Source organism: Rattus rattus, chromosome 6 (genome assembly GCF_011064425.1).
Source record: "Rattus rattus isolate New Zealand chromosome 6, Rrattus_CSIRO_v1, whole genome shotgun sequence".
NCBI lineage: Eukaryota > Metazoa > Chordata > Mammalia > Rodentia > Muridae > Rattus > Rattus rattus.
In genome coordinates this window covers 126,319,530-126,345,221 of record NC_046159.1, presented here as the reverse complement: position 1 = coordinate 126,345,221, position 25,692 = coordinate 126,319,530, and the positions used below count along the sequence as shown (strand labels likewise).

The following is a 25,692-nucleotide window of genomic DNA, read 5'->3' as shown; positions in this document are numbered from 1 at the left end:
ATTCACATGCCTTACGAGATATCAATTTGTGTTAGGTCATAACAAACAGTATTTTGTAGTATAATTGGACTTGTCTAACATAGCTTTGTTTTTAACATATATTCCATAGAAAGAAAAAAAATCTGACCACTTATGATACTAAAACTTTTCAGCTGACAAAATTAAAATTAATCACAGAGGTTATTTAAATAGGTGGTCCCTCCCTTATATTTTCTGTTTTCATAATATCCATTGAGATATTTGCATGAAGCAAGAGATCTGAATATTTTGTGGATGGCTAAATGAGGACAGAAATTTGATGATAATTTACTTCTGTTTGAGATTTTTGCTTCAGTAAAATACCCACTTTGAAACACTTGGGACTAGAATACCTTCCTAGGAATTTAAACGTGTAAGAAAATGTATTTGAACCGAGAAATGAAATTAAGAAATAGTACCAAAAAGAGAGTTTAATATCACTCTATTTGACTGTCAACAACTAAGCATATAATGTACACTCAGTCTAAATTACATTTGAGGTGTGAGTTCCCAGTCATACTTCGAGAGGCAAAGGTTATTATTTTTTTTCTTTTTTTTTTTTCCTGTATGCCACTATCAGAATGCCAATCACTGCTTCCTTTCTTTTGTGCTTTAGAGCAGAACAGGGGAAAGTTAAAGGTAGGTTTCAGCAGAGCTTATTATAGCTCCATAAAAGAAAACAGAGGACATAAATTCATCTTGAAAGATCCGAAGTAGCAATCTCCTTCTCCACGGTTCAATGTCAGGGCCAGCTCAGATTCTACTCAGTGTTATCCTGAGTGGCTCCTGTAGACCCCGGACAGGATGACAACCTGTGTTTAAAAGGTGAAAGGCTAATTTCTCAGTGATAGTGATGGCTTTTTTTCCCACCTCAGAGAATTCTTCTTACTACTGAGCAGTGACTGAGCCGCAGGAGGAGACAATTCTGCTTGCTGGAAGAAAGTAGGATGGAAGGGATTATGCCGGCTGCCAGATGTTGCAGTGCCTCTAAGGAGGCACCAGGATGCTTCTGCACACGCTGCAGACAGCAGAAACTGTCAGACCATGGGACCCTAGGGTTCAATGCTCATACTTCACTGAGATGCAGAGTCACAGGATTTGAGAGTGAGCAGGACCCTGAAAGATGATCCATCAAGAGGGCTTAGACTGTGACAGCAAGAGTGTGGCTCAGGAAGTGCTGAGCATACACAGAAAGGCCTCCCAAACAGAAGTACCATTCTTAGGAAGGATGTACATTTTTTATATCAGCTATCACATCCGGACAGGATACCTTCCTAAACAAGAATGAAGTGTAAAATACACGGTTATACTGTGGTTGATGATCTCTGTAGTCAACAACCCTATACTGGTTCACCTACACCTCTGGAAGGGAGGAGACACTGACTTCAGGCCACTGTGCTGTGATAAGCCTTGTTGTGTGGGGGCTCAGAAACTAAATTAGATCACTAAGACAGATCAAGAAGGAATGAAAGAGTTCTGGAGTCATGCCATCAACCCCTTTGCTAATTAACATTTAAGAGTCAAGTGTGTGAAATAATATTACTTTACAAATTGTCCATTCTTTTTCTAAATGTGTTCTTTGAAACATTCTCATGCTGATGTTAGTATATCTGAACACACCTCATCTCTTCTACCTACTCTGGGCTCCAACCTCATAGGTAGCAAGGAATAGCCTAGTAAGAGCACCAGTGGAAGGGGAAGCCCTTGGTCCTGCCAAGACTGAACCCCCAGTGAACGGGATTGTTGGGGGGAGGGTGGTAATGGGGGGAGGATGGGGAGGGGAACACCAATATAGAAGGAGAAGGGGAGGGGTTAGGGGGATGTTGGGCTGGAAACCGGGAAAGGGAATAACAATTGAAATGTAAATAAGAAATACCCAATTTAATAAAGATGGAGAAAAAAACTGGAAAAAAAATCAGGGGTATGGAGCCTATGGAATGATACTCACAATTGTTATGGGACTTCCACAAGTCTTGGTATGTATGTTCACACATATACATATGGAACACAGAAAAGAAACTGAAAAGGAAGGAATTTTGGGTGACAACTATACATGAGAGGAAAGTAAATATGAATAGCCATTTGATAAGTGAGCATTAAAACAAGATTCACTACCGATTGCCAAAGAATAAGTATGGAAAAAGTGGACATGGATTCCATTTTGAAGATAGTACTGTAAGTGTACAGTTTGTAGGGTGCTATCAATATTGGGAAATAATTCTTCAATGTGAAAAGTTAATATGCACCTTAGTCTATGCTTAGCTTTCAGTTAATGATGAAATCCCCATAGTTAAGCTAGCCGAACATCAGGAGAAAATTAGAGTATTCACCTGAGAAATCAAGAATGTTAACTGAAAGCATCAGGGATGTTATAAGGTTAACAGATTTGAAAAAGAGGGAGTCATCACAGGCTGGTTTTAATTTCTGTTCAGAACCAAGAAAGTTATGAAATGATAAATGGAGAGACTACCAATGTCCCACATTGGTAAATACACTCCTAACAGGCTTTCCAGAATCCTCGGGACATATGCAGACCAAAGGGTGTGGTGTCCTTCAAGAGCTTCAACAGTGTGCTTCCATGAGACTATACTAAAGTAAGGGGAATTAGAACAAATGTGCTCCTTCTCATGGTGCTCATTCACCATGAGTAATAAAATCCTTTGTCTCTGAGTCAAGCACTTCCTGTCTTCTGCCAGAATTGGTGAAACTTGGGGCAGGAGAATTTGAAGGCTTTCATACAAGAGACATTTCCAAACTTTTATTAGTTCTTGACAGAGAGGTGTGCAAATCAATTGCTACATAGTTTATGACAATAAGAATAGAAGCAGGGGAAATGCCCAATGGAAGAAGGTTGTGTTTTAAAGTTGTAGAATATAGAAACAGCAATTAAGTACAGAAACTGTGGTACATTTACATAATGGAGTACTACTCAACTATTAAAAACAATGACTTCATGAAATTCTCTGACAAATGGATGGAGTTAGAAAATATCATCCTAGGGGTTGGGGATTTAGCTCAGCAGTAGAGCGTTTGCCTAGCGAGCGCAAGGCCCTGGGTTCAGTCCCCAGCTCTGAAAAAAAAAAAAAAGAAAATATCATCCTGAGTAAGGTAACCCAGTCACAAAAGAGCATACATGATATGCACTCACTGATAAGTGGATAATGGCCCAAAATCTCAGCATATCCAAGATACAATTTACAGAACACATAAAGCTCAAGAAGGAAGACCAAAGTGTAGATGCTTCTCTTAGGAGGGAGAACAAAATACTCAAGGGAGGAAATACGGAGACAAAGTGTGCCGCGGAGACTGAAGGAAAGGCCATCCAGAGACTGCCTCACCTGGGGATCTGTTCCAGATACAAACACCAAACTCAGATACTATGGCAGATGCTAAGAAGTGCTTGCTGACAGGAGCTTGATATAGCTGTCTCCTGAGAGGCTGCCAGAGCCTGACAAATACAGAAGCCAATACTCCCAGCCAACCATTGGACTAAGCACGGCATTCCCAATGGAGGAGTTAGAGAAAAGACTGGAAGAACTGAAGGTGTTTCCAACCCCATAGGAAGAACAACAATATCAAACGACCAGACCCCTGAGAGCTCCCAGAGACTAAACCACCAACCAAAGAGTACAAGTGGAGGGACTCATGGCTTCAGCTGCATATATATCAGAACATGGCCTTGACAGACATCAGTGGGAGGAGAGGCCCTTGGTCCTGTGAATGCTCAATACCCCAGTGTAGGGGAATGTCAGGATCGGGAGACAGAAGTGGATGGGTGAGTGAGGGAGCACCCTCTTAGAAGCAGGGTGAGGGAGGATGACCTAGGGGTTTCCAGTGGTGAAGCTGGGAAAGGGGATAACATTTGAAATGTAAATAAATAAAATATCCAATAAAAAAGGGGAAAAAGGAAAAAAGATGAGAATAATTAATAAATGATATTTAGTATAATGGCTGCAATTATCACAACATCCTATGATTGGTGGCAATAGTATATGATTTAGTTTAACATTTATATTAAATCAAAAAGGAATTTTAAGTTTGTTCTGTTTAAACAATTAATGCCAGCAATTGAAAGGGAGCCATGGTCTCACAGGTGGCATAAAGGAATTCCAGTTCATTGTAGGAGAAACGTGGGCTGCAGTGTAATTGCTATCCATGGACTACATGGAAAGATTACAGAGACAGAGTGAATGACAGTGGGATTTTGGTTTTATTTAGAACACTCTCATCCAAAAAACAATAAAATAGGAATTAAATACAAAAAAAAAAAAAAAAACAAAGTGAAAAGGACTCTGTTTATCCACAGTGGAATGCGCTAAGAAGATTCACGAGATGCACAATGGAATTTCTCATCCATGAAGAATACTAGAATTATACTGTTTTTATGAAAATGCAACAACTGAAAATAATTGTGTTGTGTGAATTATGTCAATCACAGGAAGACAAATATCACGTTTTATCTTATTTGTGATTTCTAACTTTTTATAGAGATCAATCAAATCTTATATGTCTATTTGAGGTGAAAACAGGAATGAGACAGCGTAGGTGAGCCAAGGAGACTGACAGCTGGAGAGAAGAGGAGAAAGGTTGCTGAGGAGTAAATGTGCCGACCATGACCTGACAAAATTTAAACAATGGATAACAAATATACAAATCTATAATTAAATATTATTAATAAAATCACAAAATAAAATCAATATTCTGGGTAATCACTGTACTCAACAACAATGCATGAGAGAGACAGAGAGACAGACAGAGAGACAGAGAGAGACAGAGAGACAGAGAGAGAGAGACAGAGACAGAGAGAGACAGAGAGAGAGACAGAGAGAGACAGAGAGACAGAGAGAGAGAGAGAGAGACAGAGAGACAGAGAGACAGAGAGACAGAGAGAGACAGACAGAGAGAGACAGAGAGACAGAGAGAGACAGAGAGACAGAGACCGAGAGATTTGCTTTTAACATAAGGTAAAATCACATCCTCCAGATTGAGTAGCGTTTCCCTGAACTGCGATGAAGCATGCGTCTTACCATCACTGTTGATGCATACAACCTCTTGAACTTGAGTGCCAGGCCCACAGGCTTTTCCATTATCTGGTTCACAGTCTCCGAGTCTCACTGATTTCCAGTCATAGCAGGATGGCTCTTCACAGGGAATGGCTTCCAATAAGTGAGGGCAGTTTCCAGTTGCCCCAGAGCCTCCAGTAGGCTCATTAGTAATGCGCCGCTTCCTTAATTTGAATCCTGAGTCATTGGGGAAGGAAAAGATGGACTGTTAATGCCATAGTTTTAATATTTCAGAATGATGATTTAAACCCCAGAGTGAAGGCTGGACAAAAGTAGAGGGTAGAAGTTATGTGCAAATTAAAAACCAGTGTATATATTCCCAAATTTAAACTTAATATGAGCCATTTATTGCAAGAAGAAAAAAAGGAAGGAAGAAAGGAAGGAAGGAAGGGAAGGAAGGAAGGAAGGGAGGGAGGCAGGGAGGGAGGGAGGAAGGAAGGAAGGAAGGACAGAAGAAAGGAAGGAAGGAAGGACAGAAGGAAGGGTCAAGAAGAGTGAAAATAGTTTATGGATCAATTATACCCCACAGAGGACTTTTAATCCAGCAACCTGGCTGTTGTGGCAAGAGATCATATCTGAAAAACTTCTAGTCCTATATGACTTGGCCAGAATACAGACACACCTTGGATTACAGAATGATCTGGTTTGTATACAAACATGCCTTTATTGTACATCTTTAATTCCTGACAATGAAGGTAAGATTAATTTCTAAAACAAAACAGCCACATTTGAAAGTGACATCTAATTGAGGGGCAGTCAAAGGGACAAATCAGAGAATGATTTGACAAAGTCACTCCCAACTCACATGAGAACAGCAAAAGAAAGGAAAGAGAGAGAGAGAGAGAGAGAGAGAGAGAGAGAGAGAGAGAGAGAGAGCATGAGGTGTGGCAGAGACAATTTTACCAGGACAGTTTGAAAAAGAAGGGTTGCAGAGAGAACAAGCTAGACACAGGTGAAGACAGAACAAGACAGAGAGTGAGAAGGAGCCAGAATATTAGGATATTTTGCCAAACTTAATATGAGTTCAAGCAGAACAATTCAATAAAAGCTGAGAAGCTGAACTAAACCGGCTTGGAAGATTAGATTGTATGGATCCTAGAAGCTTCTAGGCCTATATCTAGGAATAGTTAGAAGAAAGAAATAAACCTCATTCTCAGCCCAAGTATTGACACACCTTGGGTATGGCTCTCATCTCATCCGTTCATCTGAGGAAATACAGCAACATTTACAACACCCCTCCGTCCCTTTATATCACTGCGTTTCTCCACACCATATTCGTTGTCTCTTGCTTTTTAAAGCTCCCTTCCACTGGCCATGGTCCCTTACTAATTTCCCAATCTTTATGATAGGCAAACATACATTCCAATAGACAAACACATGATTCCAATCTAACACCCAAAAATGAGAGGAAAAAATGCCACATTTGTTTTTCTGAGTCTGCGTTACTTCACTTAGAATCAAGGATTAAATGTTGGAAGGAATGGATAGGATATGCAGAGATTAGGGGAGGAATAGATGAACTCAAAGACCTTTTGAAAAAGTCACACGGTAACCAAGTAATGTACCATTCTTTAAAAATACATATATACATTCATATATTAAAAGAGTTTACGGGCTGGAGAGATGGCTCAGCGGTTAAGAGCACTGACCGTTCTTCCAGAGGTCCTGAGTTCAATTCCCAGCAATCTCATGGTGACTCACATCCATCTGTAATGGGAACTGATGCCCTCTTCTGGTATGTCTGAAGAGAGCATGTGTATATTCACATACACAAAATAAATAAATCTTAAAAAAAGTTAAATTATGTTATCTTATATTGAAGGGTATTCCAACTAGACACCACATGCTACGTAAAGACAAAAAAAAAAAAAAAAAAAAAAAAAAAGCAAGTCCAAGTGTAGGAATACAGGAATAGGCTAAGGTAGAATGAGTCCTATAGACTTTCAAACATTACAGATTATTACCAGTGCTCTTGGGTATCATGCAGAACTTGATGGCAAAACATTTTTGGTAATGACACCACTATGTAAGTGAATCAGAGAACTGGAAAAAAATCTAAGCTCATATCAACCTGGAAGGTTTAACCCTATTTAAACTTCCTTAATGCTAGGAGGTACAATGCAAAGGACCCAAAAAGAATTAGTAACCATTTATTTTACCATACGTGAACCCTGAAAGCTAAAGTAATGACTAGCCTTACAAGACATATCTATCTACTGTCCATAGTAGCATGGATATCACGGGAGTAGCCAACTACTTTCTGACTGGATTTCAGGCTAATTCCACAAACTGGACGCCATACTTGACAAGTCACCAGGTCCAGGAATCTGAAACAATGAAGAACCTAGGCCTTATGGAAAAACCTGAAACTGCTCTTCTGCTAAGTGGACACAAAATTAAAACAACTCCTAGTGACTTATCACTACACATAATAGAATAGGGAATCTCTAAACTCTCAACAGAGAAGCTTCTGCAGAGAATAGTGATTGACAAAAACACTCATAACAGGTCAAAGTACAGAAAAAGAGAATGATAGATGCTCAGTCCTAAGCCATCTTCCCCCAGCTCACAGACCTTTGTGATACAGGAGCGAGAGGGAGTGAATGAGTGTTAAGAAAACAATATTTCCCAAACATAACATGACAATTGTTCATATAAAATTATGGTAGTTTTGATAGTATACATGAGACTTACAAAGTTGCCTCAATGGCGGGTATTCTAAGCAGGTCATGTCAACATTACATACCTTTTTTGCCTTGCTGGTCATTACAGTTTTCATAAGTACATGGTCCCCAGGCAGACCAAGGTGAAACCTCACATTCAATTGGACAAGGAACGTGGCACAACTGTGTGGTGTTAGGAACAGGGCCAGTGCATAATTTTGAGTCCACTGGTTTTGAAGCTGTTTGGAGAAAAATATAGATATTGCTTATGAACGAGGCAAAAACAGATGTTATGCTCAACAACATGACTCTTATGTGTAAACAGAGGAGAGAATGTGTGACCGAGCCATTAGCTTACTCAGCTATCAAAAACAATGACTTTATGAAATTCGTGGGCAAATGGTTGGAACTGGAAAATATCATCCTGAGTGAGCTAACCCAATCACAGAAAGACATACGTGGTATGCACTCATTGATAAGTGGCTATTAGCCCAAATGCTTGAATTACCCTAGATGCCTAGAACAAATGAAACTCAAGACGGAGGATCAAAATGTGAATGCTTCACTCCTTCTTTAAAAGGGGAACAAGAATACCCTTGGCAGGGAAGAGAGAGGCAAAGATTAAAACAGAGACTGAAGGAACACCATTCAGAGCCTGCCCCACATGTGGCCCATACATATACAGCCACCCAATTAGACAAGATGGATGAAGCAAAGAAGTGCAGACCGACAGGAGCTGGATGTAGATCGATCCTGAGAGACACAGCCAGAATACAGCAAATACAGAGGCGAATGCCAGCAGCAAACCACTGAACTGAGAATAGGACCCCGTTGAAGGAATCAGAGAAAGAACTGGAAGAGCTTGAAGGGCTGAGACCCCATATGTACAACAATGCCAAGCAACCAGAGCTTCCAGGGACTAAGCCACTACCTAAAGACTATACATGGACTGACCCTGGACTCTGACCTCATAGGTAGCAATGAATATCCTAGTAAGAGCACCAGTGGAAGGGGAAGCCCTGGGTCCTGCTAAAACTGAACCCCCAGTGAACTGGACTGTAGCGGGGAGGGCGGCAATGGGGGGAGGGTGGGGAGCGGAACACCCATAAGGAAGGGGAGGGGGGAGGGGGATGTTTCCCGGAAACCGGGAAAGGGAATAACACTCGAAATGTATATAAGAAATACTCAAGTTAATAAAAAAAATTAAAAAAAAAGAAATACTCAAGCTAATAAAAAAATTAATAAAAGAAAAAAAAAGATTTCTTTGCTACATCCCAAGAGTAAAGGCATCGTCAAACAAAACTGGACTAGATGTCTGATACATTGCTTGGGCCGTGAAGTTAGTAAACTGAATGTATCTCTCCTAATTAGCAAAATAATCCTTCAGATGAGCCCTGAACAGCTATAGTCAAATTCTAGACAGAATGCTGCCTTAGAGCACTGGCATGGCAGGAAGAAGACATACCTTTACTAAACAAACAAACAAACAAACAACAACAACAACAACAACAACAAAAACATTGAGGGACTTCTGGTAGAATAAAATCCTGTCCACTTTGCTCTACTAGTTTGATAAGTGCTATTTGGATGTATAGGGAAAGATGATCAAACTGTGTGACTCTTTATTTCCAGATTCAAGAATAATTCAATGACATGCATATATTGTGCCCATCGTATTATATGGATATCTGCTAAAGAATCCAACTTACAATTGTTTGTGCTCACTCATAAGTTGGTCAATAAAGTATGAGTTGTATGCCCTTTGGTCTGTTTATTTTTCCATGTTTTTGATGACTACTGATTATTTTTGCATACACATATATTCAATAGATAATGTGATGACATATTCAGTGTACTGACTGGTTAGGATGAATGATCCAGGAAGATAGAAAAAGCTCTATAGACAGAAGATTATCTATGTGTTTATTATCCATCATCTATTCCTCCATCACTGACTGCTTTCCATTAACAGCTATAATTACCTCTGTTTAAAAAAATATTTTGGCTGCCTCTTCCTTTTAGAAAATAACTCTGGGAATGTGGATAGCCCACACTTGTAGACTACAGAACTTAAATAAGAGGTGCTGTGTAGTTTTCATTCCTGTAGGGGAATGCTGTTGAGTTTCTATGTATGATTGCATCTAGATACTCATATGGGACTAAAATAATTGAATCTATATATCTAACTTTTAAATAAAAGCACTGAAAATGGACATGTGTTTAAAAGCTGTAAGAAAGGTTATAAGTACTGCTGTGCTGCAGAAGTTTCTGTACATAGGAAGACATCTAAAGGAAATGAATTCTCTAGGCTACATGACTCCTCTCATGACTACACCAGATGTTCAGAAAAATATGTCACATTTTATATTTGGTTTTTGTTTTGTTTTGTTTTGTTCCAGAAGTGCTACTCTTCCATCCCCTGTACACACTACAGTGGAAATGATTGACAGGCACTTTAGCTTTGGTCAATATGAAGCACAGAAAAAAATTCTTGCTCAACTCTAGGCAAGTTGTAAGTGTATTATAACAGCGGCCAAAGCCAAGGATGATAGATTTTATTGCTTTCTAACAGGGAAGGTGTTCAGCATGTCAGTGGTAGAAAACAAAGAAATAAGTGTTTCATTTCTCAGGATATAAAAATTCTAGACAGTAATGATGCATATTTTGCAGAAACTGAACCTTTTGGAGGAGATCAATATACAGAAAAGTGTGTGTTATGAAGTCCAAGTCACTGAGAATGAAAATCCTTGTTTGAAAATATTTCACACGAAAAAACTTTAGACTAGATCTTATATTTCACAGAGAACTTAACAGCTTATCCATCATCCCCCTTAAAGTTGTGGAGAAAAAAAAAAGCCTCTGAAACCTTAGGTCTATTACATAATATTGAAAATAATAGCTTCTAAAGATGAAGTGTACTAGTCATATAATTCTGAGAAAAATAAGTCTAATAAATTTATTTTATACAAAAACTTGAAAACGTTAAGGATGTTAAAATTGCATTCTTTTGATATTATAATATAATTATTTCATCTTCTTCCTTTTTCTTCTCTTTGACCTGTCCCATAAGTGTCTCCTTTCTCTCTTTCAAATTCATGGTCTCTTTTTTCAAAAAAAAATAAATAAATAAATAAAGCATACATGGGCTGTTCCAAGGCCCATAGCATATATGTAGCAGAAGACTGACTGCTTTGTCTACCTTCAGTGGGAGAGGAATCCTGTAGAGACTTAATGTTTCAAGGAATGGGGGTGCCTCTCAGTGGCAAAGGGGATAGGGATGGGGTAAAGAATTGTGGGAGAAGGAACTGGGAGCAAGGGACAACCTTTGGGATATAAATAATTAATTAATTAATTTTAAAACATACTTTTAAAAATCTACCTAAAATTAAAAAAAAATCTATGAAGTAAAGGAATGTGAAGGAAGCGTGGGATACCATGAAAAGACTTTGAGCAGGCCTTTGACTTCTAGGAATAAATGAAAGAGAAGAATCCTAGATCAATGGCACAAAGCAGATCTTGAGCAAAATTGTAGAAGACATACGTAAACTAAGAAAAGATACACTTATACAAACACAAAGAGGCACACTCTGCACCAAACGGAAAACAGCACAAAGGAAACTATCTACAGCACACCATAGTTATAACTCAAAGTATATAGAATAAAGAGTATTGAAAACTATAAAAGAAATACACATGTGTGCATGTGCATGCAAGTGTACACACACACACTCGTGCACACACACACACACACACACACACACACACACACACAGTCATATAAAGGAAAATTGCATTAAGTTAACAGTTGATTTTTCGATGAAATCCAGGATAGCCTGAAGGAATGCATTCCAAGTTCTGAACAAGCAAGATAATCTGCCATCATGGAAGAAGCTAGAAAAGCACTCCATGATATAAAGAGCCGTAAAACATTGATATCCAGCATACCCTAAAAACCATTCTAAATACAACACAGGAAGCAAGTCTCAGGGCTGTAGAGAGGAATAGATATAGCAAACAGACAGAAGAAAGAAAGTAAATAAAGCCAAAAAGCTATAATTACTGAAATGCAAAGTAGCATTGAGAACACAAACAACAATAACAAAACATAGTAACAGCGATCAGCAGCTACCTTTCAATAACAGCTTTAAATTTAATTGCCTCGATTCTCCAATCAAAGGACACAGGCTGGATAAATGGATCAAGAAACAAATTTCATGTATCTATTAGCCTTGATTTTCATTCAAGCTATCTGTGGTGGACCAAAGACTCCTCTTTGGAGAGTGTTCATGCTGCTAGGATAACCATTAGAATAGTGTTGAGATCATAAATCAGGTGTTTGTAAATGTTTCTCAGTTACTTGTTTCATTAGAGTACTTAATGCTAGGCTAATCAGTTGAGTGCTACTCTCTTAGGAATTACTGAATTTTTAAAAATCTGCCTTTTGATTGGTCTACTGTAGCGTGATCATGGATACATTTCAAAACATATACATGGTTCTTCTATAACACTACAATACAGAAGTTTTGTGTCCTGATTTAAAGAAGAATGTTCTTTTCCTGTCTTTATCAGCTACAGAATCTAGTTTTAATGTCACAATTATGGAAGAGAAGAAAATGAGAGTGCGTGACAAAGAAGCTGGCATATTCAACACCAAGAATGCTACTTTATTTTATTTATTGTTTGGGTTTTACAAGATTAAGTCACATACTATAATCACAAGCCAGCCAGGATGAACTTGAACTCTGGGAATTGTCCTGCTTTGACCTTTGGATTATCATAGGTTAACAATGGTGTCTTTAAAGGTAGAAGAGGACGTCTGAGTCTATGGAAGAGCTAGACCACACTGCTGCTGCTCGGCTACCACAAGGCAGCCCCAGAAGAATGACATCCCAAACTATCAGACGGAGAGCATCCCAGTTAGGACTCCTTGGTCCCCTTGGCTCCAGCCTTCACTGAAGAGCTGGAATGCTAGATGAAACTGGTCCTTTCCTACTTCTCACAGGCTCTTCCATCATACAGGAGTTGTCTCTTGCCTTGGTCTGTCCGATTCTTTCAACACTGTGGCATTATCCTCTGAGAAAATAAAAATGTCTTTAAGGACCTAGCCTCTGGATAACCTCTTTCTTTACTTGAAGTACCCATGGGGTGTTTTTTTTCCCATTTCCATTGGTCACTTTGGGGAAAAGTCAATAGAAAAGCCGCAGCAAGTAACTGTGGTCATGTCCTGATTCATGAGACAGAATTGTACAATATATTTAAGTACTTATAAAAACAAAAGAAGGTATTTTTTTCTCACTGACCCTGTTTCATAAAAGAACACTTACAAACATAGTTTTTCAAAACACACATTTCTACAGCACTGTCAATCATTGTTAGTATTTAAACCTCACACATTCTGTCAGCAGCTTGACTAGTGCCTCCCAATCCTACTACCCAGATGTACCATCTGTTGCTGCTCTGAAAATATAATTTTTCCTGCTTTTCCCTCTTTAAAACAGGACACAATGTAGAACAGCACACATAAAAACTCCCACTGAAATCTTCCAACACATCCTATTGACTCAAATTTCTACTTATAATGGCCCTAACTGAGAGCAAGGTGTTAATAGATACTTTAAATTAAGATAATAAGCTTGCAACATGCATGCTATCCATAAAATGACAGAGCATTAGAATTTAGAATTTTGATGAAGTACAACCTCCTTAAAGTAAGTGTTGAGAAAAAAAAATGAATACCCAGTCAAACCAGATTTACAACCAGCTTGGCACACTGGTTGATCTACCTCCAATGCAGCTACTCAAAGGACAGTGTATTTCAGTCTGCTCAGGCTACTAGAAGAAACTTCCACAAATGAGGTGACTTAAGAAACAATGTGACATGTGCCCATACTTTAAAGGATGCTCTTTTGGTTGATAGAGTATCAGTTGTGGAGGACAGAGATACACACAGGTATATTTGTTAAAAGTCTTTCCAACATGGGATAAGTGGCTTAGTCCCAAGGCTGATAGTAGCATAGAACAAAGATATAATGTAGAGGCAGGAGGATTTCCTTAGCAATTATGATAAAGAGAGGCAAGACAAGAACAGCACCAGAGATTTTCGTTCAAGTATCTCACACAGAGATGAATGACTGGCACTGGCTAATTTCTGTTTTCACTTGACTACCTGGACTGAGGTGAGTCTGCATCTCTCCTTCCAGTCAGTGGACTCTGCTCTATACCACAGTTCATACAGCAATCATACTGACTTCCTAGCTGGCTTTTGTTGTATCTTTGTTTCCACCTCTTCAGTAGCTCACAACTGAACTGGCAGTTGAATTCAAATACTACATTTCATTTTTCAACAACAGGAAATGCCATTCTCCTATGTTTCTCCTTTGCTAGGCTGCAGCATGAGAAGTGCTAATGTTTACTCCTCTCACAATTGGGTTTGTCAAATCGGCACAGGCTTCTTCAAAAAAAAATTGCAGTAAAACACTACAACCATCTCAGCTCTAAATATGCATTTCTTGAAAATAAACAACAAGTGTTGCTAAGACAATACCATCACGTGGTAGTGTAGCTTTTTGAAATGCAAGAAAATCATGAGACGCAGTCATGATTCTAATGATTCATGCTCACATTTGCAACAGTAGTCGTTCAGTTTTTATTACTCGAGGCAATTGCTGGGTAGGAGAAAAGAAAGAAGCACACTCCTAGGAATCATATTCCAAAAACACAGGTTCACTATTGTTGGATGAAAAACATCCCAGGAAAGATCTAGGGATGGGGACATTGAAAATGTTCTTCAGATGATCCCTATGCAGTAATACTCACACTGTTCTTTCCAAACAGTTTGAGAACTGCAGCTAAATTGAGTCACAGGATTCTTTAAAGCTCTTACCTATTGGAAAATACCATACACATTTCAGAGCAGCTGTATGCACACCAGTGAAAAAACGGCTTACCATTGTCTTTGGCTACAAGACTCCAAAGATAGCTCCCTAAGGGGGTCTATTGCTTCTTTCTACTGGTGAAAGATTTATAGATATTTTTTGGATTCCTAAATCCCCATATTTATTTACCGCAGTATATAAACTGAGTCCTTGGATCTATAGTGTATTCAGCCTAATACAACTGCTTAGAGGGATGAGGCTAGCAATTCTAAACCATTTAGCACTGCAGAGCTCACAGCTTGCTGGAAATCTTCCTAAAGGATGATCCCTTCCCCCTTCTTTGTTTGCTGGTACAACCTCATCTCAGACAAAAAATAAAAATAAAAATAGTCTACTGAGGAAAGGGAGAGAGAGGAAACAGAGCTCCCTAAAGCCATTGTTCTTGACTATCCCTATGGACTAGCTCTAGCATGTTGGTTTTTAGGTGTTTCCAGTCCTAAGTCTCCATGTAAAAGCTAACAATCCTTTGGGGGCCCGTAAGTCACAGAACTCAAGGAAGAAATTGCATTGTTGTGTGAGTCCCTGGATGGCACTTCCTGTGATATAGACATTCTTAGTCTTGCTGTACACTGAATCAGCTGGAGATGTTTTAAAACTACTGATGCCCAAATTCCTCTCTTAGACACACTGTTTAAGCTAATAGTTTAGAAAGAGGCCTGAACAGCAGGACTTGTAAGGGTTTTTCAAATGATTTAAATGAAAATGTAAATTACCAAGCATTGCTCTTTGTCATAACTACTGCACATAGTCTGAACCCGGCTCATTCTAGACCTGTTTTACATTTTCCGCTCCTCTCTCAAATCATTACTATTTCTGTTTTTTCAAATGTCCTTGTTTTAATCTATTTCTGATGAGATTATCTATTATAACTTATCAATAGTCTCTACAATTTATTGTGAAAAACTTTACCTTTTTACATAGCTCTGTGCCTTTCATGTTAATGTTTTAGTTGACATCAAGCCTGTCATCATTCAAAACTCACCTGTTCTTTGACCATTGCTTTTCATTTTCATTTTGTGTTATAATAGTAGAATTCACACACACACACACACACACACACACACACACACACACATGCAAGATGCACACTCACACATTTGTCTTTAGTATTGGGGATTTAACCTAGGACCTTGCATATGCCAGAAAGATAGTGTACTCTGAGCAGTAATTTTACCCTTTGTCTTAACTTGTAAAATTTGAGACAGGGTCTCACTAAATTGCCCTGGCTTGTGCTAGTCTCACTCTATAACCCTGGAAGGTTTTCAACTTCCAATTGTCCTTTTGCAGCAGGCCTGTTTTATTGTAATGATATTTAAGTATCATAATTATCTCTAAAACTTCATTTGCAGTTTAACAACTTTAGTTTTAGTCTCTATTACTATTATTATTATTATCATGATCATTATATATTTCAAGTTCAGTGTTTTCATGTATTTAAAATTGCTTCTCCTCTGATACTAACAATGAGAGTGTCTGTGTCAAGCTCCATGACACCCTCAGCTCTTAGACCTCTCACTTATTCCTAAAGCAATCCTGGGAGTTTTCAAATATCTCACAGAGAAATGGAATGGCTGGGATTTCTAGTGTCTCATGTCGCTCAAAGTTAAAATGACAGCTCCATATTTAATATTGATTATACTAGTATGTCTGCATAGTAACTCACCGGGGTTATGGGGCAGAATAGACTGCCTTATTAAGGAACTGGGTACTATATCATGTGAAAAGAAGCCCTGAGAAAATATTGAGAGATGCATCCACAACCAACAGTTTGGTATCAAAAGCATTTAGCTAATTTTTATTTTGCGACCATTTCTGAGTCCATTCTTGGAAGTCTCATAGCACTCTCTCTTGGGCATGGGTTTTCTCAGCTTGTTTCTCAGGTCAGGGAAATTATTCTACAATGGGCTCAGCTGCACTGCAGATGGGAAGCCACATTAATTTATCAGGACTTAGGACTGACCACCTGGCACCAAACAAATTTGAGGAGCTACTAATTTAAAATGGGAAGTGAGTTTCTCCTTAAGACTCTATGATTTAGTTCCGCTGAGTGAAGCTCTCTGCAACAGAGGAGGAGGGGGAAGTTAGAGATCCATAAGAAATTAGTAATATTCTGAGCAGACTAGAGAACTAGAGCCCTACCCTCTCAGTTCTGTAGGCTCAGCTCTCACAGGGAACATGCCTCTCCTCCAAGGAAGATACTTGTGAATGGTATCTGCATTCTTGTTGAAGGATAATGTATTCTCCATCACTGGCTTTGCCTGATATTTCAGATCATATTAAAGGATGATTAGGTGTGTGTCTGACATGATTCCCATTGTAGGATGTGACTCTGTCATGTAAATTTCACTGATATTTTTTCATAGAAAAATATAATAAATTACCTAAGATCACATGACTTACACATTCTATTGTCACTCACTGTGCTCCTTAGTACTTCATAATAAATGTTTTTAGCTGCCATTTCTTTCAAGAAGTCAGCTTGCCATAGTCTATAATAAAAAAATATTTTCACTGGATAGAGAATTCTGACTCTTGATTTTTTGTTTTTGTTTTGTTTTCGTTTGTTTTCAGACATCCCATTGTTTCAAGGTTCACATTTTCTCTGACAAAATTTCAACCCTCATTTGTTACCTCCATTCACATGTATGAAGTGCCCTTGATTTTTTCTTTTTTGTTACTAGACTGCTGTACCATACACCCCGTTATTGTATGCTTTGGTATGCTTCCTTCTTGAGACATGCTGAGTTTCACAGATCTGTAAGCTGATTTTTTTCCTCACAAATTTAATAAAGTTTGAATGCTATTTATTCTAACATGTTTTCTGCCAGACCAGTCTCCCTTTAAAATATCACTACCAAGTATTCCTCATCCAAATGGTCCAATAGTCAGTGACTGTCTTTTTTCTTTGTCCCCTTCACTATCTTGTCTCTTTCCTTTAGATTGGATGGTACCTATTTCTCTGTCTTCGATAATCAATAATTTTTTTGTTTATTGAAACATGGTAATTTCTAGTTTCTTTCACATCACTTAGATTTATATCTGCTTTTCAATCCCCAGTCCTTAACCCGACTCTGTGTTTGTTTGTTGGAGACTTGGAACATCGTGTCTGTTCACATTCCTAAGTGCCTCCTCATACCCCCCACATACTCATACTTCTAAATGATTTTGCCAAGACAAGCTTTCAGCAGGTGTTTCTAAAAGTTCTTGTTTACTTGTTCTAGTCCGTGTTTTGTTGCTCTTGTTGTTTTGTATTGGGGATGTTTTGTCTTTATAAGGTTTTATATTAAGCTTATTGGCACATTAAATTATGGGAAGATCCTAGTGATTGTTTCAAGGTCAAGTTCATTCATTTTAGGCCTAATCTCTTTCAAATTTGACCTTAACTGAGATAGTATGGTCCTTATTTATTTACTTACTTATTTTTACACTCCAGATTTTATTCTCTTCCTGGTCCAACTCCCACTGTTCCACATCCCATACCTCCTCCCCTCCCAAGTCCACAGAACCCAAAAATGTCAACAAGCTGAAGGGCCCAAGTGAGGATAACTCAGTCCCCCTTGGGAGGGAGAAGAAAGCAACTACAAGGGAGGAGGGAGGGAGGGAAGGAGGGACAGAAGAAGGAAAGGGGATGGGGGTGAGGGGAGAGGAGAACATGGTCTGGTATTGGGTGGGGGAAAAGACTGAAGCCCTGAGGGCCAGCAGAAAAAATGCAAACAGACAAATTCAGGAGGACCTGGGAAGTGAGAGATCCTCAGGACTCAAAGGGATGACCCTAGATGAAATTCCCTACAGTGGGGAGAGGGAACTTATTGAACCCACCTCCAGCAGAAAGAGAGGGCATCAAGTGAGGGATGGCGTTGTTATCCCACAGACAAAACTCTGACCCATAATTCTTCCTGTCTGAAAAAAAATGCAGGGATGGAGAAGAGCCTGAGGAAAAGAAGGTCCAGTAACAGGGCCAAAGTGGGATCCAGCTCTAGGGGAGGCCCCAAGGCCTGACACTATTACTGAAGCTATCGGGCATTCACGAAAAGGAACCTTCCATGATTGCTCTCTGAAGGACTCAACAAGCAGCTGAAAGAGTCAGATGCAGATTTGTGCACCCAACCAATGGACAGAAGCTGCTGACCCCTGTGGTTGAATTAGGGGAAAGCTGGAGGAAGCTGAGGAGGAGGGCAACCTTGTAGGAGGACCAGCAGTCTCAATTATTCTGGACCCCCATGATCTCTCAGACACAGGTCCTTTCTTTAATCTGAGTGACTCAGCAAGTATCCTTCACCTTTTCTTAGCCCAAACTCTGATATCTTTAGCACTGGACTGACTGTATCTTTGTTCTTAGTTTTGCAGACAAAGGTCACCACCATTGTGCCTCAAGGATTTCTTCCTATACATACACAGCTATGCTCTGACTGAGGACTTATTGAGAGTCACTTATAGACAACTGGATTCTGCTTCAGATCCTCTTGTTCTGAGTTCTGGCCTGATATTTCCCCCAGCCACTTCAGCAGCACAAAATGTAGTATTTTTTTCCTTCTTTGCCTAACTGACCCTTACACAACACTTACCTTTCATCTCTTCTCTGTGGTAGTAAAGAACCTCCAGGAAAACACCAGTGAAGTTGTGAAGCTCTGCTCACGATGTGTACAATATTTGCTGCTTATTTTTTTGGTATATAAAATAGCTATTTTTCTTATTTCATGAAATTTCAGAGTATTTATTGGATTGGTTCCAGTTACATAATTTTGGCAGGAAACAGAAGCCAAAGATGTTTGTTGTGCTGATCTTTTTGAATATTTACTGCTAGATTTCATGTAATGTTACATGTTTTAGGTCTTCTGTCTCTAGCTATCATTAAAAGGCATTCTGGTAAAGATTAGCTGGTAATCATATTTATAGATACTTTGACTTCATTTCTGTGTGTACCTTTTGCTTTAGTAGCCCTATTTTAATCCCCTGTACAATTCACATGGTTCTATGTTATTTTCTTGTTTATTCATTTAGAATCCAGTTCAATCAAGATCATGTGGTGACAGAGAATTTTGTTTGTGCTGTTAACATCTGTTTTCAATATGCAGCATCGTGCCTATAATTTACAGAGCACTCAACAGCAGATGAAGACATGAGAAGACGAACACATGAACTGAATGTAATGTTACAGGACCGTCAAAGGCATAACTTTAAGAGATCTTTGGCTTTCACACTAAATTAGGATTTTTTTTTTAATGGCACACATTCTAAAATTAGTATCTGGAGAGGAAGTGGGGTTTTTTGTTGTTGTTGTTGTTGTTATTGTTGTTGTTGTTTTTAGTTTCAAATTGGCTAGCTATTAGTGATCCCCAGTCTGAAGCACGGCAGTTAAAAAGGTAGGTTCAGACTTCCTTGATTGACACTCAGGGATATAACTTACTAACTCCTCTTATATCTCGACATTCCATAGTAATAATGGTACTTACTTCTTAGGTTTATGGTCTAATTAGCACACAGAAGAGTATTTTACATACTAAAAGCACAGAGAAGAGTATTTACATACTAAAAGCACAGAGCATCCGTCTTATCTCCTTCCTCCCTGCCAGTATTACATCAATGAAAAGTAAAAGTCCTCAAATCTATTATGATTGTTACCAGCCACAGCAAAATTATAAAGCATACCAGGGGAACCCAGAATTAACACTAATGTCATTTCTTAGAATTGACAAGTTAGCGTTCTTACATGGTCTTGGGGATAAAATGATGAACAAACATATATTTATGTAACTAAATTAGTTTGCTTTAAGTCTGACTCCCGAATCCATGCTTTTACATCATGGGTTCTAGCTCTAAGCTTATAATAGAGAATATAAAAATTATTATAATAATTGTGAAGATCACTGTGCCCATAAGATAACAAGAACTAGTATGGAGGAAAAGCACCAGTTTCTGGTTTGAGGGTCAGAGAGAAATTTGCCTGTTGTCCTTTCTGAAGAGGGCATTGCAAGCACAGTGAGTTAGTGCCTTGTGCACATCTGACTGGGCAAACTTTTTATGGGTCCCTGGACTGATGCATGTGTGGAAGAGAGATGGTATTTTATGCAAGCTCATGGCTTTGTAAAGTCTTAGAACTTTCAAGTACGAGTGCTAATCCTCTAATTCCCCTTGTGGCCCGTGCTCCACTTGTGTGCTTAGTGGAGGCCTATGTATCATCTAGGCCATATCATGTTGAACCCACTCATTTGCCCTCCTTGACTTATACTTTCTTGCTATTTTATTAGCAATGCTGTAGAAATTGTTTCGAAGAGGCCTTTCTAATAAAATTAATTGTAATATTTATTATATTAAGCCTAAATAATAAAAATGTATTATATCTTAGTATATTTGCTGTAAAATTAACAAAAATAATATTGAAAACTGCATCTTTATTTTCTATTTATTTGTGTGTGCGTGCGTGTGTGTGTGTGTGTGTGTGTGTGTGTGTGTGTGTGTGTGTGTTCCAGAATGAGGTTTTATTCTGCAATTTCATTTCATCTCTTCGAAGGCCAGAAGAAAGCATCAGTTTCCATAGGCCTGTGGTTACAGGATGCGAGCTACCTGATATAGGTACCGGAAACAGAAGCCAGATCCCTTGGAAGAACAATGAGCTGGCCTAATCACTGAGCCATCTCTCTAGCCCAAGAAACAATTTCTTATAACAGAAATGAAGAAAAAATCAGGCAAAATTTAAGGTACTTTTTTTTTTTTAATTTTCAACCCTTGTAATTTTGCCTTGCGTTTTATTTTTAAGAGTGTAATTTCATTTCATATCTTCAGTTTATTTCTTTCCATTCCCCCTCCAAACTCTCTCATATCCTATTCATAATCTCTTTTTTATTGTTTTTGCAGAGTTATATGTATTTGTATATACATATATATCCTTAAATGATCGAGTCTGTGTAACATTTCTTTGTATGTTTTCAGGGCTGAACATTTGGCACTCAAGAACAAATTGCTGTGTGCTTCCCTGGGAGGACAACAGCTTTTCTGCTCCCAGCTTTTCTCAGGAAACCACAGCCAATCAGAATGCAGAGTTGTGGAGCCAAGCCCCAGTGAATACATCTACAAAACAGCCTGCACCTAAAGCTTAAGGAAACAGACTAGTAGGCAAAAAGATTGTAAGAGCGAGAGAATCTGGAACTTGGTACCATCTGAAGCTACACCAATGAAGTCTCATTAACATGACGTTCAACTAAAGCAGAACAAGGATGGGACAAATGAACACGACAAACTGGATGGGAAAAAAGTCCAAGAGACTTCTCATCCCTGCACCAAGAACTAAAGGCAACTGAGTTAAGGCACTTTTAAAAGCCAACTCAATGAGAAAGCTCTCAAGGCCAGTCTTGAATCTCGTGGTGTTTATTTGAGCCAAGATATCAGAACTTATGAAACTGCTGTTTCTAATTTTAAGAATAATCAGTTACAGTAATTTTATATTATTAAAAGGAAAATTTGCCTTGATGCATTTTACTACATCACCTGGTGTGAACTGCTTTTCATGCTAGACTTCACACTAACAGAATCAAGCCCCCTTTTACTAGTTATGAATCGTGGTTTCCCTAAGAGCAATATGCTAAAGATAGAACAATAATAGTCTTCAGTAAGATATGTAGATTTTTTTTTATAGTAGACCCTCTTCATGAGAAAATAACTCATTGATGGCTTAAGAGTGAGTTAAACCCATCAAGCAGAATTTGTAGACAGATTAAAAAGAAATCTCCTGATGGTGGGCTTTCCAATGCCCACTGTGCTCCACTTCCTTATATGGAAATAAATACAGAAATGGGAGGTGATATGGTTTTAAGTGTTGCTGAATGAGTAGTTTTAGACAAAGGAAAATGTCAAGAGAAGATACTTAACTAGTAGGCAAATTCAAATGGGTGTCACATGATTCTGTAAATTTCTTGAATTAGATAACAATTTCTAGTTATAAACATATTAATTTTGAGAAGTTATGAACAGCTAATTAGCTTTGTACATTTACATGGAATCAGATTCACAGGCAAGAAAATATTTTTGAATAGTGGTTATATTTAGTTATAAAAAAAGCTGGCTTGGAGTCTGGGCTTTGTCATTTCTTATTTCAGAATGTCAGGGAAAAATGTTTTCTAATTAACCATCTAGTCATATAATTATGGAAACACACCCTCTACCACAGCAAATGGGTGACTTTGCCTTCTTTGTTATTATAGATTTTTAGAGGCTAGAAAGAAGTCACCATCTTCTTCATTGAAATGGAACCTTTATTTTCAAAGTACACTTGATATACATCAAGGAGTTAGCACAAAATGAATTCAAGTCATCGGCACGTAACAGACCTAGGAGAAACACGTGAATTAGTTATTTTCCAGATATTTTCCATTCTTTCAACTATAACTTTCTATTAATAAGAGTTAAGGTTTACAGTCATAATGCTTCCTGGATACAGAGATTTTAGAACCCCAAGGGTTTTGTGTGACAGAACGTGTGGGCTAAAGGTGAAGATAATCTTTCCAGAGCAACCAAATAATCCAATTACAAACATTTCTTTTATGACTGTTTGGCAATGCTGTGTTCCTTAAACTTCTCAAACAGTGACTCACAAAGGAAGGAAAACTGCAATTATTCTGTCTCCAACAACTACAAAAGTAAAATTAGCTGTATTTCCTTTTTGCTTTAGAATAATAGTGTGAAAGCTTTGGAAAAGCTTTCCTTACTTTCATAAGAAAGGAGTAATTTTATATATAATGTAATCGTATGTCAACATATTTACAACATATTATAAAGTCTCTCTGCATAATACATCTGTCACTGGGTTTCTCAAGGCCAACATACAATTACTGTTTTATTTTATGCAAAGATTTGGAGCAAAACTCTTATTTTAAAATTTTTCTCCTTTTCTCAACTAAATCAGATAAGCAAACATATGAATGAAAAACAATATCTATTTTCCATGTAATAAAATCACATCCTGACGGTAGACATTAAATATGTTATACCCATTTAGTCTTGTCAGAAGAAAGAGAAACAAATGAAGGAGTGGCCAGGGAGTCAAATAGTTTGACTCCGGATGATACTCTGCAAATTGGATGTCCAGTAAGTCCACATGCTCTAACTGAAGAAAGCTCGCCACCTTTTTCAAACCCATTTCCAAATGACAGAACAGCAAAAGCACCCAGACATTGATGGAGAAATATGGGTGACAATAGAGAAGGATAATGGAGAGAAAGCAATACGCCCTCTCTTGGAAGCTTAACATCTTAAGAGTTTGAAATGAATACCCATGAAGTAATTGCAAAAGAATGTAATTACATAGAGTGAAATGATATTTTTGCAGAACCATAAGAAGGTTATAGACTTTGAATAAAGGAAGATGATCGAAGATCATATAGTTATTAAAGTGGGAACAGACAGTTAAACAATCAGGAAAGTGGGTAAAGGCATTGTAAATGATGAAAGAATAATAGATGTAATCTGTGTTTCAGGGACCTCATCTTCAAGAGAGCTTATGTTCTTTCTTGTGGGTATAAACAGAACAGACTATTACACTGAGGCCATGCAGCTTTGCTGAGTCCAAAGATATAAGAAGATAAAGAAGTCCATCAAATGCATATCATTATAAAATATGTTAATATTCAAAAGTCATGCATTGTCTTCAATAGTTAATTTTTAATTAATAAACCAATGCCATCATACTCGTATACAATGCACTGTGTCCACACATATGTATTAAAAATGACTCTGTGTAATAGTGGCCATTTTACTGGGCTCCAGACTAATAATATAATAATATGGATCCTTGCGTTTTGAATGGGGCTTTTTTGTGTGTGTGCAATAAATGGTGAAACCTTTCCAAGATGAATCTGTTGTCATGGCTTCCTCTCCCCATTGCTATTCTCCCTAGTTTATTTCCCTTTTTATTGCCCATTGCTTTTAGAAGGAATAAATATTAATGAGTTCCACAATGTAGTTTGTACTCCTCGGTTAACACTGGAGAGAGTACCTACTCCCTATTGAGTAATCATTAGCAAGGCAGTGAACAGCTAGTGCCAGCCACAAACCATTTCTTTTACATCCTTACATCACAGGAGTGTGCCTCTGAAAGAAATGCTATTCATTCTCCAGTGCACATCCCTGAGAGCTAGTTTCAGGACTCCTTCTGGTGCTATCAGTCATCTACAACACACGCCAGAAAATAATGCTTAAGGGTTACAAAAGGAATACAAAGCAGCCCCAGTTGATCAAGTCATGGAAGGAGAAATTTGATCCCCCATCTTTCTCCTATTAATGAAAAGTCCTGTACTAACAGCTGTGGGTTCTTTCCATCTCAGGAAATAGGGCTGGTGTACAATGAAAACACATTGTCATCCCCAAATTTCCCAGCAACATATAACAGATTTTTATAGAAGAGTCAAATGATGTGAAACAGAATTCAGTGAGTACAGATTAGACAGCCTCACCTCTGAAAACAAGCAGTTGACTCTTTCTAACCCTGCTTTCTCTCTTGTAAGAAGCATAGGGTGAAGGCTTTTCTGGACATATATATTTGTTCTCTTGTTTTTCATCTTAGTGATTCTCTTGTACATGCAATTGTGATTGTCCATGTACAAAGGCCCATAGAAGTGTTAGAATTAAAGCAAGATTCATTGAGACACACATCAGAAGTTTAAGGTTAGGTCCTTCACATGCTGGGTCTCTCCACCTCTGTAAATCCTTAGTGGCTTCAATCACTGTTTTCTTAAATGACTAGAAAACCATATACATTATACTAGTTTTGGAACTCAGTCCTGGGTTCTCCTCCACATTCTCAATCCTTCCCAATTCTTAGCCATTAGTTTTCAAAAGTGAATCATTATTATGGTTACCATAATCCAACACACAAAAAAGTCAGTGAGCAACTTCGGGGATTTGCATTTTCTTTAAGTATACAGGTGATTCTTGAACTCTACCTTGAGGGTTTAAGCAGTTGAGAGCAATCATTTACCTGATAAATAAGTCCTTGCATGGGTTAACATTGATTATCAACTT

At 38.2% G+C, this 25,692-nt stretch overlaps 1 protein-coding gene across 1 annotated transcript in view; it reads right to left on the bottom strand.

Moving 5' to 3' along the window:
* The window catches only part of Thsd7a (thrombospondin type 1 domain containing 7A), a 415,052-nt gene that overhangs the window by 157,365 nt on the left and 231,995 nt on the right, over window positions 1-25,692 (bottom strand). Inside the window, 2 exon segments of the mRNA XM_032906937.1 lie at window positions 5,046-5,258; window positions 7,828-7,983. Coding sequence (XP_032762828.1) covers window positions 5,046-5,258; window positions 7,828-7,983 — 369 coding nt within the window.